Below are 18,906 nucleotides of genomic sequence, written 5' to 3' on the forward strand. Positions count from 1 at the left end.
CTCGTCCTCCTCCTTTAGGCTGAGGCAGGCAGATCTCTTGAGCCCACGAGTTTGAGACCAGCCTGGGCAACATGGTGAAACTCCATCTCTACAAAAATTATAAAAATTAGCTGGGCATGGTGGTGACTGCCTGTAGTCCCAGCTATCTGAGAGGCTGAGATGGGAAGATCACTTGAGCCCAGGAGGTCAAGGCTGCAGTGAGCTGTGATCACACCACTGCACTCCAGCCTGGGTGACAGAGTGAGACCCTGTCTCAAAAAACAAACAAACAAAAAACTAAAAACTAAACCCTCCCCCCCAACAAAACCAATAATTTTTAGCATACTTATGCTATGCTAAATATAACCATGTTATATTAACATTTGGGGCATAGTCATACTAAAAAAAAGTACTTATTATTTATCTGAAATCTCCAATTTAACCGGGTATACTGTATTTTATCAGGCAACTGGGATCCCAAAGTATCTATTCCATCGGTTCTATGAAGAAAAACAGAACTGTTCACTTCATAATGAAAAACAGTGGTCAGCGTGTTTTTGAATGGGATTTTCTGTATTTCAAAGCCTTTTCATATATTTTAGCTTATTGAAGAGGTGGGCACAGCAAGGGCATCGTTATTACTTCTATTCTACAGCTGAGGATGTTGAAATTGGCCTGCCCAATGCGAGGCTACACAGCTTGTCTAGGAACGGAAGCCAGATCTCAGAGTTCTGTTTGCTTGTTTTTGAGACAGGGTCTCACTCTGTCACCCAGGGTGGAGTGCAGTGGCGTGATCTCGGCTCAGAAAACGCAACCTCCGCCTCCTTCGTTCAAGCAATTCTCTTGCTTCGGCCTCCTCAGTAGGTGGGATTATAGGTGTGCACCACCACGCCCAGCTAATTTTTGTATTTTTAGTAGAGACAGGGTTTTGCCATATTGACCAGGCTGGTCTCAAATTCCTGATCTCAAGTGATCCATCTGCCTCTGTCTCCCAAAGTGCTGGGATTACTGGCATGAGCTACTGTGCCCGGCCAGATCTCGGATTTCTTACTGCTGGACGGGGAAAAGTGACTGCAGCATAAATCATGGTCTCTGAGACCATTCAGAGGCAAGTCTTGGATAAAAAAGAAGGGAAGAGAAAATTCTAGATGAGAGCTGAAGCTGGAGAAAAGATGAGGAAGGGAAACTTGGCTGTGCCAAGTGACAGAGAAGAGAAGGCATGAGGTCCAAACTCAGCTGGAGTTGGTCTCCCTCCAGCCTCCGGCCTCTCCACACCCCTGACATCTCCAGCTTCTGGTGTCCTCCACTCCAACACATACTGAGCAAACGCGGCCAGGCCCACCGGAGTATGCAGCGAGTGGAGGAGCGGGTGCGGAGTCAGGGAACCCGAAAGCCTCACTCCTGAACGTTCTTTCCTCCCTCAGTGCTTCTCAGTCAGCTTCCTTCCTTCACACTCACCTTGAAAGCTGTCATTGATTACTGTACAATTCGTGTTGTTGGTACATATTCTCCAGACATCTGCAAAAAACTCATCTCCTACCCACCAGGCCTGTAACACAAAATGGAAACAGAGAGAAAGGCTGTCTGTTAATGATGCAAACACCGACTCCTAACTAGGCACGAGGCATGGGGGGCTTCTGGGATTCGCAAACTGCAGTGCATTTGAGAATTCCTAGGGAGCTTATTCTAACGCAGACTGACTCAGGAGGTCTGGGGTGGGGCCTGGGGTTCTGCATTTCTTTCTTATTTATTTATTTTTTTGAGACAGGGTCTTGCTCCGTCGCCCAGGCTGGAGGGCAGTGGCACAGTCTTGGCTCACTGCAGCCTCCATCTCTTGGGCTCTAGCAATCCTCCCACCTCAGCTTCCTGAGTATCTGGGACTACAGGTGCATATCACCATGCCTGACTAATTTCTGTATATTTTGTAGAGTCAGGGTTTACCGTGTTGCCAGGCTAGTCTTGAACTCCTGACCTCAGGTGATCCACCCACCTCAGCCTCCCACAGTGCTGGGATTACAAACATGAGCCACTGTGCCCAGCCAGGATTCTATATTTCTTTTTTTTTCTTCTTTTTTTGTTTTTTTTGAGATGGAGTTTCACTCTTGTTGCCCAGGCTGGAGTGCAGTACATGATCTCAGCTCACTGCAGCCTTCCCATACTGAGTTCGAGTGATTCTCCTGCCTCAGCCTCCTGAGTAGCTGGGATTTAGGGGCATGCACCACCACACCTGGCTAATTTTGTAGTTTTAGTAGACACAGAGTTTCGCCATGTTGGTCAGGCTGGTCTCAAACTCCTGACCTCAGATGATCCAGCTGCCTCGGCCTCCCAAAGTGCTGGAATTACAGGCATGAGCCACCACGCCCGGCCGGGATTCTACATTTCTAACCGGCTCCAGGTGATGCCCTGCTACTGTCTCCCAGAGGATAAGAGGTGGTCCAGGCCCTCAGAGAGTATGGGAGAAAAGATAAGGCTGAGTTGGTGGAAATATTAGCAGACAGGGCTGGGCACGGTGGCTCATGCCTGTAATTTCAGCACTTTGGGAGGCCGAGGTGGGAGGATTGCTTGAGCCCAGGAGTTTGAGACCAGCCGGGGCAACTCATCTCTACAAAAAAATACAAAAAAATTAGTCAGGCGTGGTGGTGCATGACTGTAGTCCCAGCTACTCAGGAGCCGGAGGTGGGAGGATCGCTTGAGCCTGGGCAGTAGAGGCTGCAGTGAGCCATGATCGCAACACTACACTCCAGCCTGGGTGACAGAGAGAGACCCTGTCACAAACAAACAAACACTGCAATGGATGGGATGACCAGACAAGATTCTCCTGTCTTCAGCCCAAAGCATTCATTTCCCTCTGTGCTTTGGTGGCTGCTGTCCTTCACCTACTGCCCAAGATGGCCTTCCTTCTACTTTCCAGTTGCCAAGCACAATTCCAAATGCGTAATGAATACCTTCGACTCACTGATGGACAAAGAGTCCATCTGCGTCTTCTCAGTATGTGCCACGATAATATACACGCCCTGGGGGTGCTAGATACGGTTCACTAAGGCTGATGGTTTCCTGCCCCAATGTCTGTGTATCCTTTTCACTAAGTCTGGGGCCTTTTCTGGATCCCAAAGGACTAGATGGGAAGAAATAGAAAAAAGATTCTAAAAGAACATTCGGTCCCATTGATTTCACAGTGGCTCCTGGAATGGTGGGTCCAAATACTATAATCCAGGGTTCCCCAACCCATGGGCCACAGACTGGTACCTGTCTGTGGCCTGTTAGGAACCAGGCCATGCAGTAGGAGGTGAGCAGCCAGTGAAGGAAGCTTCATCTGTATTTATAGCTGCTCCCCATCGCTCACACTACTGCCTGAGCTCTGCCTCCTGTTAGGTCACCAGGGACATTAGATTCTTATAGGAGGGTCAACCTTATTGTGAACGGTGCATGCCAGGGATCTAGGCCGCACGCTCCTTATGAGACTCTAATGCCTGATGATCTGTCATTGTCTCCCATCACCCCCAGATGGGACCGTCTAGTCCAGAAAAACAAGCTCAGGGCTCCCACTGATTCCATTATGACGAGTTATATAATTACTCCATTATATATTACAATGTAATAATAATAAAGTACGTAATAAATGTAATGCACTTCAATCATTCTGAAACCATCCCCCTGCAATGCCCCCTCCCCAATCTGTGGAAAAATTGTCTTCCATGAAACAAGTCCCTGGTGCCAAAAAGGTTGGGGACCACTGCTATACTCCATAGCATCAATGTGGTCCCTACCCAGGCCACTCACAGCAGCTCAGCAAGAAGCTCCAGAACCCAAATGCGATTACTGTGCTCATCTCCCCTGACAGGATCCAGGACCAGGAGCCTCTGGAATGGCTCAAATCCTGGCTCTGCTGCTTACTGCACTGTAAACTCTGCCAAGTGCCCGAATGGCCCTGAGGCTCAGCTCCTTCACCTGTAACCCAGTGCAAGGAGAGGTTGGTGCCCTACCTAGTACAGTTGGGGTGGAGATCACATGAGATGACATGCATAAAAGGGCCATACTGATCGCTAAGTGACAGGTGTTATCGTTTATGTTATTATTGTCATGATGATTCAACAGGAGCCGTATATGTAGACAGAGTTGGTGGCCACTCGTATGGTGTACTTCTTGGCTTTCTGAGCAATGTTTCTGCCCTTTAATTATCTCTGCAGTCTAAAATGAGCAGGATGGACGCCAGGTCTTTGGATCGGTGTATAAGCCAGAGAGAAGCTCTGTTAAGAAGCTTCCCTAATGTCACTCCCTGCTTGGGGGGATATTAATCTATGCCAAGAGGTTATTTATCCAATACATTCCTGCCACATGGCTGCAAGCTGGATACTAAAGGAAAACGTTAAATTTTTCATAGGGGCATAGGTAGAGTCTGGAAAGTTCCATGCATGAGCTCTGCTGGGGAGGACATGGCCGGGTGGGCTAGCAACAAGGGACCCTGGTTGATAAGGAGGTGTCAGGAGTTGGGGGCAGAGGCCACCTGGGATAGGTCACCTGGAAGATCTAGGGCAGTGGTCCTCAACAGAGGGTGATTTTGTTATCCATGGGACATTTGACAATGTCTGACGATATTTTGGATTGTCATAACCAGGGGTGGGGGTGCTACTGCATCTAGCGGGTAAGGCAAGACATATTGCTGAACTTCCTACAATGCACAGGGAGGCCCCCATAACAAAGGATTATCCAGCCCAAAATGACAATAGTGGCAAGGTTGAGAACTCTGATCTAGAGGAAAGCTGAAGTCACACAACATCCTCAAAGGGCTTCCTAGAGCCCAGCTCTATGAAGGAATCAGGGATGGGAGGACAAATATCCCTGCCTGCCAGGACATGCCCCCAAAACCTGAACATGGGACGGCCTGAACCTTCACATTCAGGCCAAGAGTCCTTAGCCCTTGGGTCAGAAGATGGGTGTGCCTTCGCAGGGAGGACAACCCCAAACTATGGTTGAACCTTCGCAGGTTCAACATTGAGAACCTTGGCAGGGTTCTCAACCTGTGATATGGTTTGGCTGTGTCCCCACCCAAATCTCGAATTGTAGTTCCCATAATTCCCCCATGTCATGGCAGGGACCCGCTGGGAGGTAACTGAATCATGGGGTCGAGTTTTTCCCGTACTGTTCTTGTGGTAGTGAATGGGTCTCACAAGATCTGATGGATTTATAAAGGGCAGTTGCCCTGCACACGCTCTCTTGCCTGCCGCCATGTAAGACGTGTCTTTGCTCCTCCTTTGCCTTCTGCAGAGGCCTCCCCAGACACATGGAATTGTGAGTCCATTAGACCTCATTTTCTTTATAAATTACCCAGTCTCTGGTATGCCTTTATTAGCAGCATGAAAATAGACCAACATAACCCACTTCTATTGACTCCAGGACCCGGGGTTCTGCGTGAGTGGAAGGAAAGGAAACTTACGTTGTCGATGGTGGCAATGAACAGCAAGGCTGCAGAGGTGATGTGGAAGGCGATGATGAAAGCAAGAAGCACCAACATTTTCACAGGGCAGGGCGAGGCGAGGGGTCACGTTTAAAGCCCAGAGCGGGATGTGCTGAAGGGGTTAAGAAAGAGAAATTCAAAATCTGTCAATGACAAAACAAAATTACAATAAAAAATAAACACCTTTTAGCTGGGTGTGGTGGCTCATGCCCATAATCCTGGAACTTTGGGAGAAGGCAGGAAGATAGCTTGGGCCCAGGAGATTGAGACCAGCTGGGGAAACATAGTAGCCACTGTCTCTAAAAACAATAAAAGAAAATTAGCTGGGCCTCATAGTCATACCTGCAGGCCCAGCTACTTAGGAGGCTGAGGCAGGAAGATTGCTTGAGCCTAGGAGGCTGAGGATGCAGTGAGCCATAATTGCACCACTGCACTCCAGCCTGGGCAACAAAGCAAGGCTCTGTCTCTTAAAAAGAAAAGGCAACATTTCATAGGGTCTTGGAAAAGCAAAAACAGTGGCTCCCCATCTTTACTCGCCTGGAGACTTTACTGGACAAAAGTCTGGCATAAGAGGGGCTGTCTGCTATTGCATTCAGATGACAAATATTCCTTGTGGAGGAGGAGGGTGAGGACTCATTAGAATCCCTAATTCAGAAAAGCATCACACCTCTTCAGCAGAAGGAGTGGCTTTGTGTGTGCTAAGATGCTGTTCCTGATTCCCCACGCCCAGAAGCTCATTCAGGATTCCTGATCAGAGCCCCTGCTTCATAATAAAGAAAAAGTTATCACAATACAGAAATATTTCCTAATGATCTGATTATTTATAAAATTAATACCCAGCTGGGCATGGTGGCTTATGCCTGTAATCTCACCACTTCGGGAGGCCAAGGCAAGAGGATGTTAATTAAGCCCAGGAGTTTGAGATCAGCTTGGGCAACAGAGCAAAACTCCATCTCTACAAAACATTTGAAAAACTAGCCTAGTGTTGTGGCATGTGCCTGTGGCCCCAGCTACTTGGTAAACTAAGGCAGAAGGATTGCTTGAGCCCAGGGGGTGGAGGCTGCAATAAACCATGATCTCACCACTGCACACTAGCCTGGGTGACACAGCAAGACCCCATCTCAAAAAAATAAAAATAAAATAAAATAAATATCCACTCAGAAACCATTCTTCTTAATATATATTCCCATTTGAACAACACTGGACCCCAAAAAAATACATTTAATTTTTCCCTCTCTGATCACACAGGAAGACTACATTTCCTGGACTCCCTTGCAGCTAGGGGGGGAACTCGTGACTAATAGGCCAGAACTGCATGGCATGGCCATTTCCAGGCTGATGAAGAGGAGAGCAGGTACTCATGACTAATTCTAACCAATGGGCCAGAACTGCATGACATGACCATTTTCAGGCTGATGCAGAGGAGAGCAGGTATGAGTTTTCCATGCTCCCTCTCCCTAAGGAAGTAGCTGGGGATGGTGCAGCCATAGTAGGTTGAAGCCTCACATCTTGGACAGATATCATGACTGGGGAATTAATAAGCCTCTGAATGTTAAACCACTGAGATTTCAGGGTAATGCTTTACTTTGGCAGGACAGTTTGAATGATATACAAAGGAAGTAACTGCAAAGTGAAACTGCAAGTGTTACAACAGAGCTACACCTGTCCAAAGTTGACGAAAATGTCATGAGAGATCAGAAGAAAAGCCACTGGGGCATGAATACATGAGGACTTGTCTGAGCTGGACAAGTTCCCAATAAATGAGGAAAAAGCATTCAAAAGAATGCTTTAACTATGAAACAATTAAAAGTCACACTGGGGAAAATTGATAAAATCTTTGAGTATAACCATCATCTTGGTCAACAAAACTCAAATGTCAAGAGAAGATGTCACATCAAATGATCTGGTTGGAAGATGCAACCTCCTAATATCAACACTTGGTTCATTCTTCTTTTATTCCAATAATTTGTGACCAGACAGTTACTAAATTTTTTGGAAAAAAATTAATTTGTAGTTTCATGTTTTGAAGTACTGTGCAAATCAGACCTTTTGTTCACTGTTCACTGGGATGAAATTGTAGCCCCAGTTTTAAATGGATTAATGCACACACATACACGCACACACACACTGTCTCTCTCTCTCTTTCTGAACTACTTGAGAGTAAGTTGCCTAAACCATATAACTAAGTGCTTTAGTGTGTGTTTCTGAAAAACAAGGACATTTTCTTTCTTTTCTTTTCTTTCTTTTCTTTTTTTCTTTCTTTTTTTTTTTTTGAGACAGAGTCTCACTCTGTCGCCCAGGCTGGAGTACAGTGGCGTGATCTCGGCTCACTGCAACCTCCACCTCCCAGGTTCAAGTGAGTCTCCTGCCTCAGTCTCCTGAGTAGTCATCCATATTGTGGCATATATGGGAAGGTATTTTGAGATATTGTAAAGATCCTATCTCTCATGAAACTTTCACTCCGAGTTTAAGCATTCACTGATATTTCTGAAATAGGACTTTTTTTGTTTTGGTTTTGAGACAGAGTCTTGCTTTGTTGCCCAGGCTGGAGTGCAGTGGCACAATCTTGGCTCACTGCAACCTCTGCCTCCCGGGTTCAAGTGATTCTCCTGCTTCAGCCTCCTCAGCAGCTGGGACTACAGGCATGTGCTACTACACCAGGCTTATTTTGTATTTTAGTAGAGACGGAGTTTCACCATGTTGGCCAGGCTGGTCTCAAACCCTCCACCTCAGGTGATCTGCCCGCCTTGGTCTCCCAAAGCGCTGGGATTACAGACGTGAACCACCATCCCCAGCCCAAAACAGGATCATTTTAAAAGGCGTTTTTCTGGTACCAACTATTCCCCCTCCTCTAGTGGACATGCACTGACTGCACAAACCCTCCACCTTTTCACTGCCAGCTCTCCTCTCCAACCATGCTCATTCTCACCCCCATTATCCCCTCACGGAATGGAACAAGGCTCCTGGGCTCATACAGGGTCCACTCCTTGAGACCTAGGATGCATTAACAATGAGCCAGGAGCTGTATGGCTGTAGAACTCAGTCTGAGAGGTCGTGGCTGTGAGTCTGTGCATCAACAATTAGAAAGACCCAACGAACCAGCTTAGAGATTCTTCTAATTCTTTCAAAAAGGACAAATTCCCCTTTGTTTAGGCCTGCATCATTCTTAGCTGCCATCATATGCTGCTGCCTCCAAAATGATGCATTCCTTTTTTTTCTTTTAAATAGATGCATTTCTGACCCTGGGGGGAAAAAGGGCTCATGTACCATGCTGAATGCCCTGTTACTTTAACATCAGCAGGAATGCCCAAATGCCAACTTCACCAGGGCCATTAACTCCACGGTGATAATGGCTTCATATGCTGTTCAGCTCAGATGACACAAATGCATATGGACATGTAACTAAAACTTTCTAGAAAAAAATGATTTTAACCCATTCTTTCCCAAAGGATGGAATTAAAATGTTACAAGGCATGGTTTTGGATAGTGCATTGATAGGGCATTAAGCAACACTGAACCACATAGTGAAAAAGTCTCCATTCTAATCCTTCTGAGTTCACCAAGGAAAAGACCCAGTTTGGTGCTAGTCAGTCTCCAATACTTGCTAATTTCTTTTTAACAAAAAGAGAAAGCAGATCTTTGGTTAGAACGTATTTGTAGCTAGAATTTAATAACATCATTTTGAGTTTATTGTATTTATTTGTAAAGTTCTTTTTATAAGGAATAAACACCACTTATAGTAGTGATATAAAGTATTTTAAAACCAAGTTATTAAAGCTTTAAAAGTGAACAATTCAGGGAAAATGTTATGTAAGTAAAAGGACAGGTGGTCCTCAGTGTCAGCAGAAATCCTCAGGGTGGTTGTCAAATGCTGATGTCTGGGAGGTACTGCTTTAAGCTCTGGGAATGGTTTCAATTGGACATTTCAGACATCAGGAACAAGCTTCTACAGAGAAAGGGATACGTTTTAATGAGAAGTCAAGTAAGGTTTCGAGTACAGTGTAAGAGAAATGGCGGCTAGAGGTTGGTTTGAACCACCAGGCACTCTGAAAAATAACAGAGAAGTAAACGTCTCCTATGACATCTGGAATTCAGATCTCCAGTAAAAATCAAAATGGGGTAGCTCAATTTTAGGACTTGTGAACCCAGGACATTGCTGGTGACTTCACCCGAGGCTTTGGAGGAAGTTATTCACAAGTAGCGGAAATCCCCCGAATGTTTAAGAGGGAATAAAAATAACTCTTTACTCCTGCAACTCTATACCAAAATAAGTCTCCCTTCTGCACCACCATTCCCGACGCCAGTCAGCCACTGCCCTCTTAGGGGGAACCACGCTTCTCAGTTTCCTGTGCCTCCTTCCAGAGGTATTTACTGGGAGAACACTTATCCTTCACTCCACGTTTCCGTGTGGCGGGAGCTGTACCAGAGTAACACTCCCGGCCTCTTGTCCCGCCCTCTTGTCCCGCCCCTCACTCATCCCTTCACACCTGATTGGAGGAAGCGCCACTGTTCGCTTTCTGGATTGGTGGAGCGCATTTATTCAGGCCCCGGTGCAGTGCTTTGCCCTCGACTGCACCGCCTCCTGGGCATGGCTGCTCTCACCGCGCCCCAGTCAACTTTCTTTGGCTGGACAGGCCGAGGGCTAGTAGGGGACAGAAGCGTGGAGTTGGGAGTTCCAGCAAACTCCCTTGGCCACAAGTCTAAGCCCCAACCTCCAACCTAGCTTTTCTAATAATACCCCTCAGAGAACATTCTTTCCCTTGCCTACGAATACACCTCATTCCTTGAATGGCTGCCTGGTGTTCCATTGTGCGGCTACACCACAATTTACTTAACTAGTTTCCTATTGGTAGCCATTTAGGTTGCTCCCAGACTTTCTGCTGCTCCATACGGCACTGCCAACGAGCATCCTTCCACTTATTTCTTTGCACACCTTGCATTAATATATTTAAAGATAGATTCCTAGTAGTGAAGGCGTTGAATCAAAGAGTATGTGCATTTATTTTACTTGTAATTTAAACAATTTAATTTACTGCCATGTATACTGGACATTGTCCATACTGTGTCAGCCCTGATCTTCACAGGGTCTTCAGAGGGTATCGAAACCTTTTTTTTTTTTTTGAGATGGCGTCTCGCTCTGTCACCCAGGCTGGAGTACAGTGGCGTGATATCGGCTCACTGCAACCTCCACCTCCTGGGTTCAAGCGATTCTCCTGCCTCGGCCTCCTGAGTAGCCGGGATTACAGGAGTGCACCACCATGTCCACCTAATTTTTGTATTGTTAGTAGAGACAGGGTTTCACTATGTTGGCCAGGCTGGTCTCGAACTCTTAACCTCAGGTGATCCACCAGTCTTGGCGGCCCAGAGCGCTAGGATTACAGGTGTGAGTCACCGTGCCCGACCAAGCATTGGACCAACTCTTAAGCACTTACGTGAGTGGGTGGGGAAGCCTTGATGTTATGTCTTTGACTCCTGACATAAGTTGCTCCCCAGAAATATAATTTTGGTCCCTAGAGACCAGCTTCCCTAGGGATTTTCCAAGTGGTGCTATCTCCTTGCCACCACATACACCCATGTTGCATCCTGCCCTCTCTGATGATAGGAAAGAACAAACAGCTCCCGGGGCTGTGTGTCGGATGAAGGCTGGTCCACTAAGTCCAAGGTGGCATCAGAATTAATCCTTGCCATTCACAAAAAGTTATTTTCCCTTTGAAAAGTGTAATAGTAAATACGGATCCATCTCCTTCCCCTATCACACCCCAACCCCTATGCCCGCCCTTGTGCCTGCAGGCTTCAGTGCTCTGCTGCTTTAGGGGAACTAGTCTTGGTTCCGGGAACACGGTTCCCTGGAGCGGTCTCTCCGTTTCACCCTCAGCTGGCTCTCTGGCATTGTCTGGGTCTTAATTCAAACATCACCTCCCCAGAAAAGTGCCCCTGAGCATACCATGTAAATTAACCATGCCCCCTCCAGCATAATTTAGCCCATCCCCTTAGTTTATTTTCTTTGGAGGATTTGCATGGTCTGAAAGCATCTTATTTGTTCAGTTGTTTATTGTCTCTCCCCCTCTGATAGCTATTTGCTATCATTGTCCAGTTCTAGAAATGTAGAGCTATAAAGGCCCTTGGAAAACTCAAAGCCCTATTGTCCAGGGGCATTAACAGAAACCAAGGAGGGCCAATACTTGCTCCATCTCACAGCAAAGCACGAACAAGGTCAGGACTAGACCAGGGTCTCCTGGCTACTATTCCAATCACCCTGTCTCAGTGGGAGACACCTCAGAAGGCCCATGACAATCTTTCAAGAGTCAATGATGTTCCCCAAAAGCCTCTGCCACTTTGAAGCATAACTTTCGCTGTGGAATACAAACTGCTTTTTTCCTTCTTCAATTTGTTCAGGGGCCACGCAGCACATTCCAAAAGGCCACCTGAGTTTTGGCATTTACCCACCTGAAGGTAGGAGACTGCACTAGATGAAATGTTCAAGTTTCTATGTAGAAATCAAAGTCATATGATTTGCAGAACTTCTCTTTTAAAAATGTTTTGATCTACATAAAATGATGATTTTTTAAAGAAGGTAATAGAACCAAAAGGCATATGGTGAAAAAACAGTCTTCCGTCATACCCCTGTCCTACAACCTGGAAGCAGTCACTTTTTTTTTTTTTTTTTTTAAGATGGAGTTTTGGTTTTTTTTCCCGGGCTGGAGTGCAATGGAGCGATCTCAGCTCACCACAACCTCTGCCTCCCGAGTCCAAGTGATTCTCATGCCTCGGCCTCCCGAGTAGCTGGGATTACAGGCATGCACCACCACGCCTGCCTAATTCTGTATTTTCAGAGAGACGGGGTTTCTCCATGTTGGTCAGGCTGGTCTTGAACTCCCTATCTCAGGTGATCCTCCTGCCTCAGTCTCCCAAAGTGCTGAGATTACAGGCATAAGCCACCACACCTGGCCAAAGCAATCACTTTTAATCTTTTCAGGTGTTTCTACTCTACTTCCCATCTCCATATTTCCAAACAATATTCATGAACTTCTATTTCCTGGTTAACTTAATTATTCACTTCCTGCTCAAGGAAAGGTTTCTCTTTTCCACCATAATTTGCCCCTCCTTCCATCACCTCAATACAGTCTACATTTAGATCAATAATTTGTCATTTACATGATTGCTATATAAATATTGTACTCTACAGAGCCAAATAGTGTACTATGATTGCACTTTTCCTTGAAAAACTCCTTTTCCCCTAGCATTTCTAGTTTCCTTCCTTCTTTTCTTTCTTCCGTCTTTCCTTCCTCTCTGTGGTTCCACCTATTTTCCATATTGCTTCAGTTCCTTCCAATTTTTTTTTTTTTAATAATTTCAAGTCTTCTGTTGCAGAACCCCAAATGCAACAAATGTATGGTTTTGATTACAAGCCTGTGGTTGGCCTGATTCTTTGCAGTGCACATTCTCCAGCCAGTCTCTCTCCTGCCTCTGCCTTTCCCTGCTGCCTGCCAGGTGCAGCCTCAGCAACTGCTGCTGTCACAGGACAAGTAGGACAAGCAATCCACATGTGGCACTTTTCAGGGAAGACAGCAAATTTGCTTCTAACTGTGGGCAGGACACAGGGGTTCAACATAACCCCAAGATGAGTAGGTGATAAGGCAGATCCCTGGGGAAGGGGTGCCCATAGGGGTCATGCCACATGAAAACGAGACTCTTTATGATTAAACGTCAAGCTTCAGCTTACACAACACATCCCGCACGGGGTTTTCATGTCAACTTTATGATGCTGGCAGAACAAGGTATCATTATCCCCATTTTACAGGTGAGAAACCAAGGCTCCTAATGGCTCTGGGTGATTTGCCAAAATTCACAGGACTGGAACTCACTAGTTTTCCAGTTCCAAATACAGGGCATTTTTCTACGACTCTCTTTCCTACTCACATGCTTAGGGCCTAGTGAAAACCACACAGCAGCCTAACTAAGATCAGGAGAGAGGGCGCAAGGCAGTGTCAAATCATCTCTGTGCCCACTGAGCTCTGTACCAGACAGGAGGAATGTGTCAAGGTAGCCTCTCTCTGCACTGGCCCATTCGCTAAGGTTGAGGGATGACTGGGCTAATTAAGAGAGGGCCTGAATAAGAACCATGCTTTAGGCTGGGTGCAGTGGCTCATGCCTATAATCCCAGCACTTTGGGAGGCCAAGGCAGGTGGATCGCTTGAGGCCAGGAGTTCGAGACCAGCCTGGCCAACATGGCGAAACCCTGTCACTACTAAAAATAAAAATATTATCCAGGCATGGTGGCAGGTGCCTATCATCCCAGCTACTCGTGAGGCTGAGGCATGAGAATGGCCTGAACCCGGGAGGTGAAAGTTGCATTGAGCCGAGATCCCATTGCTGCACTGCTGCCTGAGTGACAGAGTGAGACTCCGTCTCAAAAAAAACCCCAGAAAGCAAACAAACAAACAAAAAACATGCTTTAGGCTGCATAGGGTTGGCTGCATTTTTCATTCTGTTAGCTCACTGGCCAAGCTGAAGCACTTGCTGTCTTTATTGATCTAACTTTGAGACTGGTTTGGATCATGGATAAAATTTTTCCTTGATATCTAAAAGGAACTAAGCACATGTGGTACAATGGTTTCAATTATGTTTTCGAAATTAATTTCTAAATGAATCACTTTTTCTGAGTATCCAGAAACTCGGTGAGGTGGATCTCACTGAGGACACTAAATGGCCTGGATGCCCCAACCTTGATTCGATGCAGTGTAGGTACCATGGTAAGCTGTCTTCACATTCAAGACCTGAATACTCCCCATAAATACCCATAAAAATATGCATAAAAAGAATCACATAAAATAATACAGAACACAGGAAAGTACAACTTCAGACTTAAATTTCTTTTTAACAGAAAAAGAACCCATAACCAGGGTAAAAGAAGAGCAAATGGGTTTTTCAAGCAGCAAGCATCCTCCGGGCATCAGAACTGGAGAGAGTGGGGCTGTGGAGGAGGAACAAGAGGGAGGAGAAAGGGGTGAGACACTGGGAAGTGTGGGTGGTGCTATGGAAATTCCGCACACAAAGTGGAACATTTGTGGCTCAGTGAGTTTCAAGTTTTTGTTTTGTTTTTTTTAAACAGGATCTCTCTCTCTCGCCCAGGCTGCAGTGCAGTGGCTCAAACATTGCTCACGGCAACCTCGAACTTTTGGGCTCAAGCGATCCTCCTGCCTTAGCCTCCCCAGTAGCTGGGACTACAGCTGTGCACCACCATGCCCGCCTAATTTTATTTTTTGTAGAAATGGAGTCTTGCTGTGTTGCCCAGGCTGGTCTCAAACTCCTGGCCTCAAGCCATCCTCCCACCTTGGCCTCCCAAAGTGCTGGGATCACAGGCATGAGTCACGGTGCCCAGCTGGAGTTTCAAGTTCTATAGTTTGACAGGAAGAAGGATAGTGCTCCCAGAAATGTCCATCCTGACCCCAGATAACAAAGACAATTATCCTCAATGTTTCCTAAGTAGAGGTGCCGTCCTGCTTATGCCTTAGTCCAGTGTTTGCTTAAAGTGTGTGTGTGTGTCGCACGTCTAGCTCCGGGTGTGGAGAAACACAAACAACCTTCTGGAGGCTCACTGGCCCTTCCTCTTCCAGAAGCAACATTTGGTTTGCTTTTGCTCGTGGAAAGTCACTATGAGGGTCTCGTGGATAAATCTGCCCACGGACAGGGTAAGGGTCCACTCCTGTCCTCTTCTTCATAACAACACGAATCTCCACCCGTGAGCCCCAGCCCCTGCCTGCTGTTGCCAAAGGAAGTCACTTTGGCACATGCTCCCTTACGTGCCAGGGAACAAGAGTCAGAGAGCCCGGCTGGCTTCCCGTGGAGGGAGAACGTGCTGTTAAGATGACCACTCCGTCCGCCCAACTCCATTCCCACCCTCGGGAGTTCTTCCTACTATTTAAACCACAGCCGATTCCCAGCCTGAGTTGGAGCCTTTTCCCGGAACTGTAGGCAAGAGGACAATCCCGAGGTGTGGAACCTTTCCATACAGACCTGAGATGTTTGGCGTCTGGAGGTCCGAGGCAATCTCCCAACTCAAAAGTGTTCCACCCACAGCTCCTGCTCCAACGGCCAGGAAGGCTCTGGCCCAGAACCCTGGGGAGGGCCAGGCTAGTGAGCAGTCACCCAGGCCACCCTGCAGTGACTCCCAGGCCTGCTCCGGGGCTGATAGTTCAACCCCAGGCTGGCCAGAACCCAGGCCCCTCCCACTGCCCAGAGCACTCCGAGGGGACGGTGGCTTTGGCCTCTGTTTTCAGGAAGGCAGAGGTCAGCCCAGCCTTCTGCCCTAGTATCTGGACCCCAGCCAGCCAGGAATATTCAGGCGTCTGAGATGTTATGGGGAAGGAGGAAGCCCATTTACCCTGGGCCGCCCAGCTCCATGCTCACTGTGGCTGGAGCTCTGGGCACAAAGTCAGCATTTGGCTCTCTCCGGAAATGGCAACAGGCGGGACACTGGAATTTGGCAGTGCCCCAGGGTAGAAGTCACTGAGGATCATTCTGTCTGTGCAGCCCTGGGTCTTCCAATCTCTTGGAATAATAACAACCACAATTGCAACAATAATGATAGCCAACATTTGTTGCCTAGTGTGTCCCAGGCACAGTTCCAAGCCCTTTTGCCTGGATTAATTTATTCATTATTCACCAAAACACTATGATGAAGGTGTTTTAATTAGCCTTGCTTTATTTTTAATTTTTTGAGACAGAGTCTCGCTGTGTTGCCTGGGCTGGAGTGCCGTGGTGTGATCTCAGCTCACTGTAACCTTCATCTTCCAGGTTCAAGCAATTCTCCTGCCTCAGCCTCCCGAGTAGCTGGGATTACAGGCACCTGCCACCATGCCCGGCTAATTTTTGTACTTTTAGTAGAGACAGAGTATCACCATGTTGGCCAGGCAGGTCTTGAACTCCTGACCTCATGTGATCTGCCTGCCTCGGCCTCCCAAAGTGCTGGGCTTACAGACATGAACCGCCATGCCCAGCAGCCTTGTTTTACAGGTAAAGAAAATAAGGCCTAGAGAGGTTAGACAACTTCCCCAATGTCACACAGCTAGTAAAAGCTGGAGCTGGCATCTCAACTCAAGCAGCCTGGCACCAGACAAACCATTATGTAGCCCACTTTAATCTGAATTTCCCTTCCCTTTTGGGGTCCTGTTACTTTAAGAGCTGATCAGGGATCTAGCCAAAGTCCTAGGCCCACACACGTAGCTTCAGATGCTGGCCACTGCTAAGTTGTTCCTCCAGGTCCCACATCCTGGGAACATGCTTTGCAAAGCACACTGGGGACAAGGGAGGCAGAGAACACAGGTCATCCCCAAGTCCTCCAGGCTGACGGCTCTTCCCACCACTGCATGCAGGGCAGACACCTGTCAGTGAGGGGACAGTCCTGTCAGAAGGATGGGCAACGACTACGATCCACTTTGTGGGTGAGAAATCAAAGTTAAGGAGTTTGTTCACATCATCCACTTTGCAGGTGGCATAGCCAGAGCTCTAATCCCAGCCTTCTGATCACTGCCCCATTGCCCGTTCTTTAAAAATGGAGCAGTTATTCACCCAGCGTTTATTGAGCACCTGGTATGTACTGGGCACGAGTAAGGCATGCTCTGTATGCCTTGGGACTTCCGGGTCCCTAAAGGGCAAGGGTGTATAAACGGACGGACATGACGTGATGGCACGCGATGGGAGACACTTGTATTGGGGTGGGAGCAGCATCAGAAGTTTCATGGAAGAAGCGACACCTGAGCTGGGTCTCTAACGATGGGCAGAGTGGTGGGGAGAGGGTGTCACAGGCAAGGAGTTCGGGGCACCCCACGGTGCAGAGTGGCACACTTGGGAGGAGAGCATGTGCTGGGCTGGGCCCCAAGATGGACCAGGACTCTCCACTGAGCAAGAAGTTTAAGGGCCTTGGAGACCACACAAAAGAGAGCGAATGTTATCCTGGAGGCCATGGGGGCTGGGGAAGCTTTGTAAGCAGAAAGGCATGATCTACTTCTAGAAGAAAACCATTCCACAGTCAGAAGGATGGAGTAGCAGGAGGCAAATGTGGGGAAGCTGTTGCAGCAGCCCTGTTGAGAAATGATGAGGGTAGCAAATGAGGTGGGAACAGAGGGGCGGGCAGAAGGGAGGGAGCAGAGAGAGCTTCCAGAAGCAGAAGCAACAGGACTTGATGATGGGCTGGGGAACGGGGCAAGGATTCTAGTGCCATGATGTGCAGTGGGACGAGGAGCAGAAGGAGCATGTTTGAAGAATGAAGGAAATAGTTCATTTGGTTTTAGAAATTGGTGACATGGTAGAAATGTGTTCAGGTGGTTGGAAACAGTTCATTTGGTTTTAGAAATTGGTGACATGGTAAAAATGTGTTCAGGTGGTTGGAAATATAGTCAGGACTGTCACTCAGGAAAAAACGGGCTGGAAACAGGAATGCTGGTGTCATGGGTACACAGATGGCAGACAAAGCCACTGGTAATCCTGCCCAGGGAGAAAGCATTAAGGGAGAAGAAAGGATGGAAGAGAGAAAGCCAGAGAAGGAGACGGAGGAGTGGGCACAGAGGTGGGAGGACAACCAAGAGCACATGGTGGGACCCAGAAGCCAAGAGAGAAAAGACTAGAAAAATGGGACAAGGAGGGAGAATTAGCTCATTGGCCGACTCGGCAACCACAATTTTAAAGAAGTGAACTAAAGCCCTTTATTTTTCTCCCTGTAGTATCTCTCAGGGCCTGATGTTACCCTGTAGTTGTTTACTTGGATATTACGTATCTGCCTGCTACAGTGTCAGGCGCCTGGCAGGTTTTTGCAGGACAGTATTCCCAGCACTTAGAACACGTCTTCCTTATAGATGGTGCTCGGTGAATATGTGTTGAATGAATGACTAAAGGAGTCAGATTTCAAGGAGCTAAAGGGCTAATAACAAATCAAAACATAAAGCTAGATCTTTCTTTAAAATCTGGCAATAAAAGGAGAAAAAAAGGTTTATCCAGGGCCTGGAGTCTCTTCTCATAGAGGAAACTCCAGGCACAGATGGCTTCATGGATGAATTCTGCCAAACACTTAATGCAGAATAATACCAATTCTAAACAAACTGTTTCAATAAAAAGAAGAGAAGTGGACACCCCCAACTCACTCTGTGAAGCCAGCATTGCCTTGATTCCAAAAGCAGACAAAGACATTACACAAGAAAGGGAAAGACAGACCAATAGCCCACATGTGCACAACTGAAAAAAATTTAAACAAAATTTTAGCAGATCAAATATTCCCATCAAGAGGTGCAATCTATTTCTCCACCTGCTGAGGACCAGCTGGCCTTGTGATTTTTTTTTTTTAATCAATAAAAGGTGGCAGAAGTGTGACATTGTGCCAATTCTGAGCCAAAGCCTCAATAAGCCTCATGCATGTCCTCTTTTTCTCTCTCTGCCCAGTAACTGTGTGAACAAGCCCAGGCTGGTCTGCTGGAAGG

At 47.1% G+C, this 18,906-nt stretch overlaps 1 protein-coding gene across 2 annotated transcripts in view; it reads right to left on the bottom strand.

The window, feature by feature from the left end:
- LOC105467782 (epithelial membrane protein 2) overlaps nucleotides 1-18,906 on the bottom strand; it is a 53,246-nt gene that overhangs the window by 13,750 nt on the left and 20,590 nt on the right. Inside the window, exons 1-3 of one of the 2 annotated variants that reach the window (XM_011717495.3) lie at nucleotides 15,452-15,572; nucleotides 5,414-5,546; nucleotides 1,438-1,528 (exon numbers count right to left, since the gene is read on the bottom strand). In XM_011717495.3, coding sequence (XP_011715797.2) covers nucleotides 1,438-1,528; nucleotides 5,414-5,491 — 169 coding nt within the window. In that variant the 5' untranslated portion in view covers nucleotides 5,492-5,546; nucleotides 15,452-15,572. Of the gene's footprint in view, nucleotides 1-1,437; nucleotides 1,529-5,413; nucleotides 5,547-15,451; nucleotides 15,573-18,906 lie in introns of those variants that run through there. The other variant, XM_011717494.2, reaches the window with a different exon arrangement.

The sequence above is a fragment of the Macaca nemestrina genome, chromosome 18, assembly GCF_043159975.1.
Source record: "Macaca nemestrina isolate mMacNem1 chromosome 18, mMacNem.hap1, whole genome shotgun sequence".
Taxonomy (NCBI): Eukaryota; Metazoa; Chordata; class Mammalia; order Primates; family Cercopithecidae; genus Macaca; species Macaca nemestrina.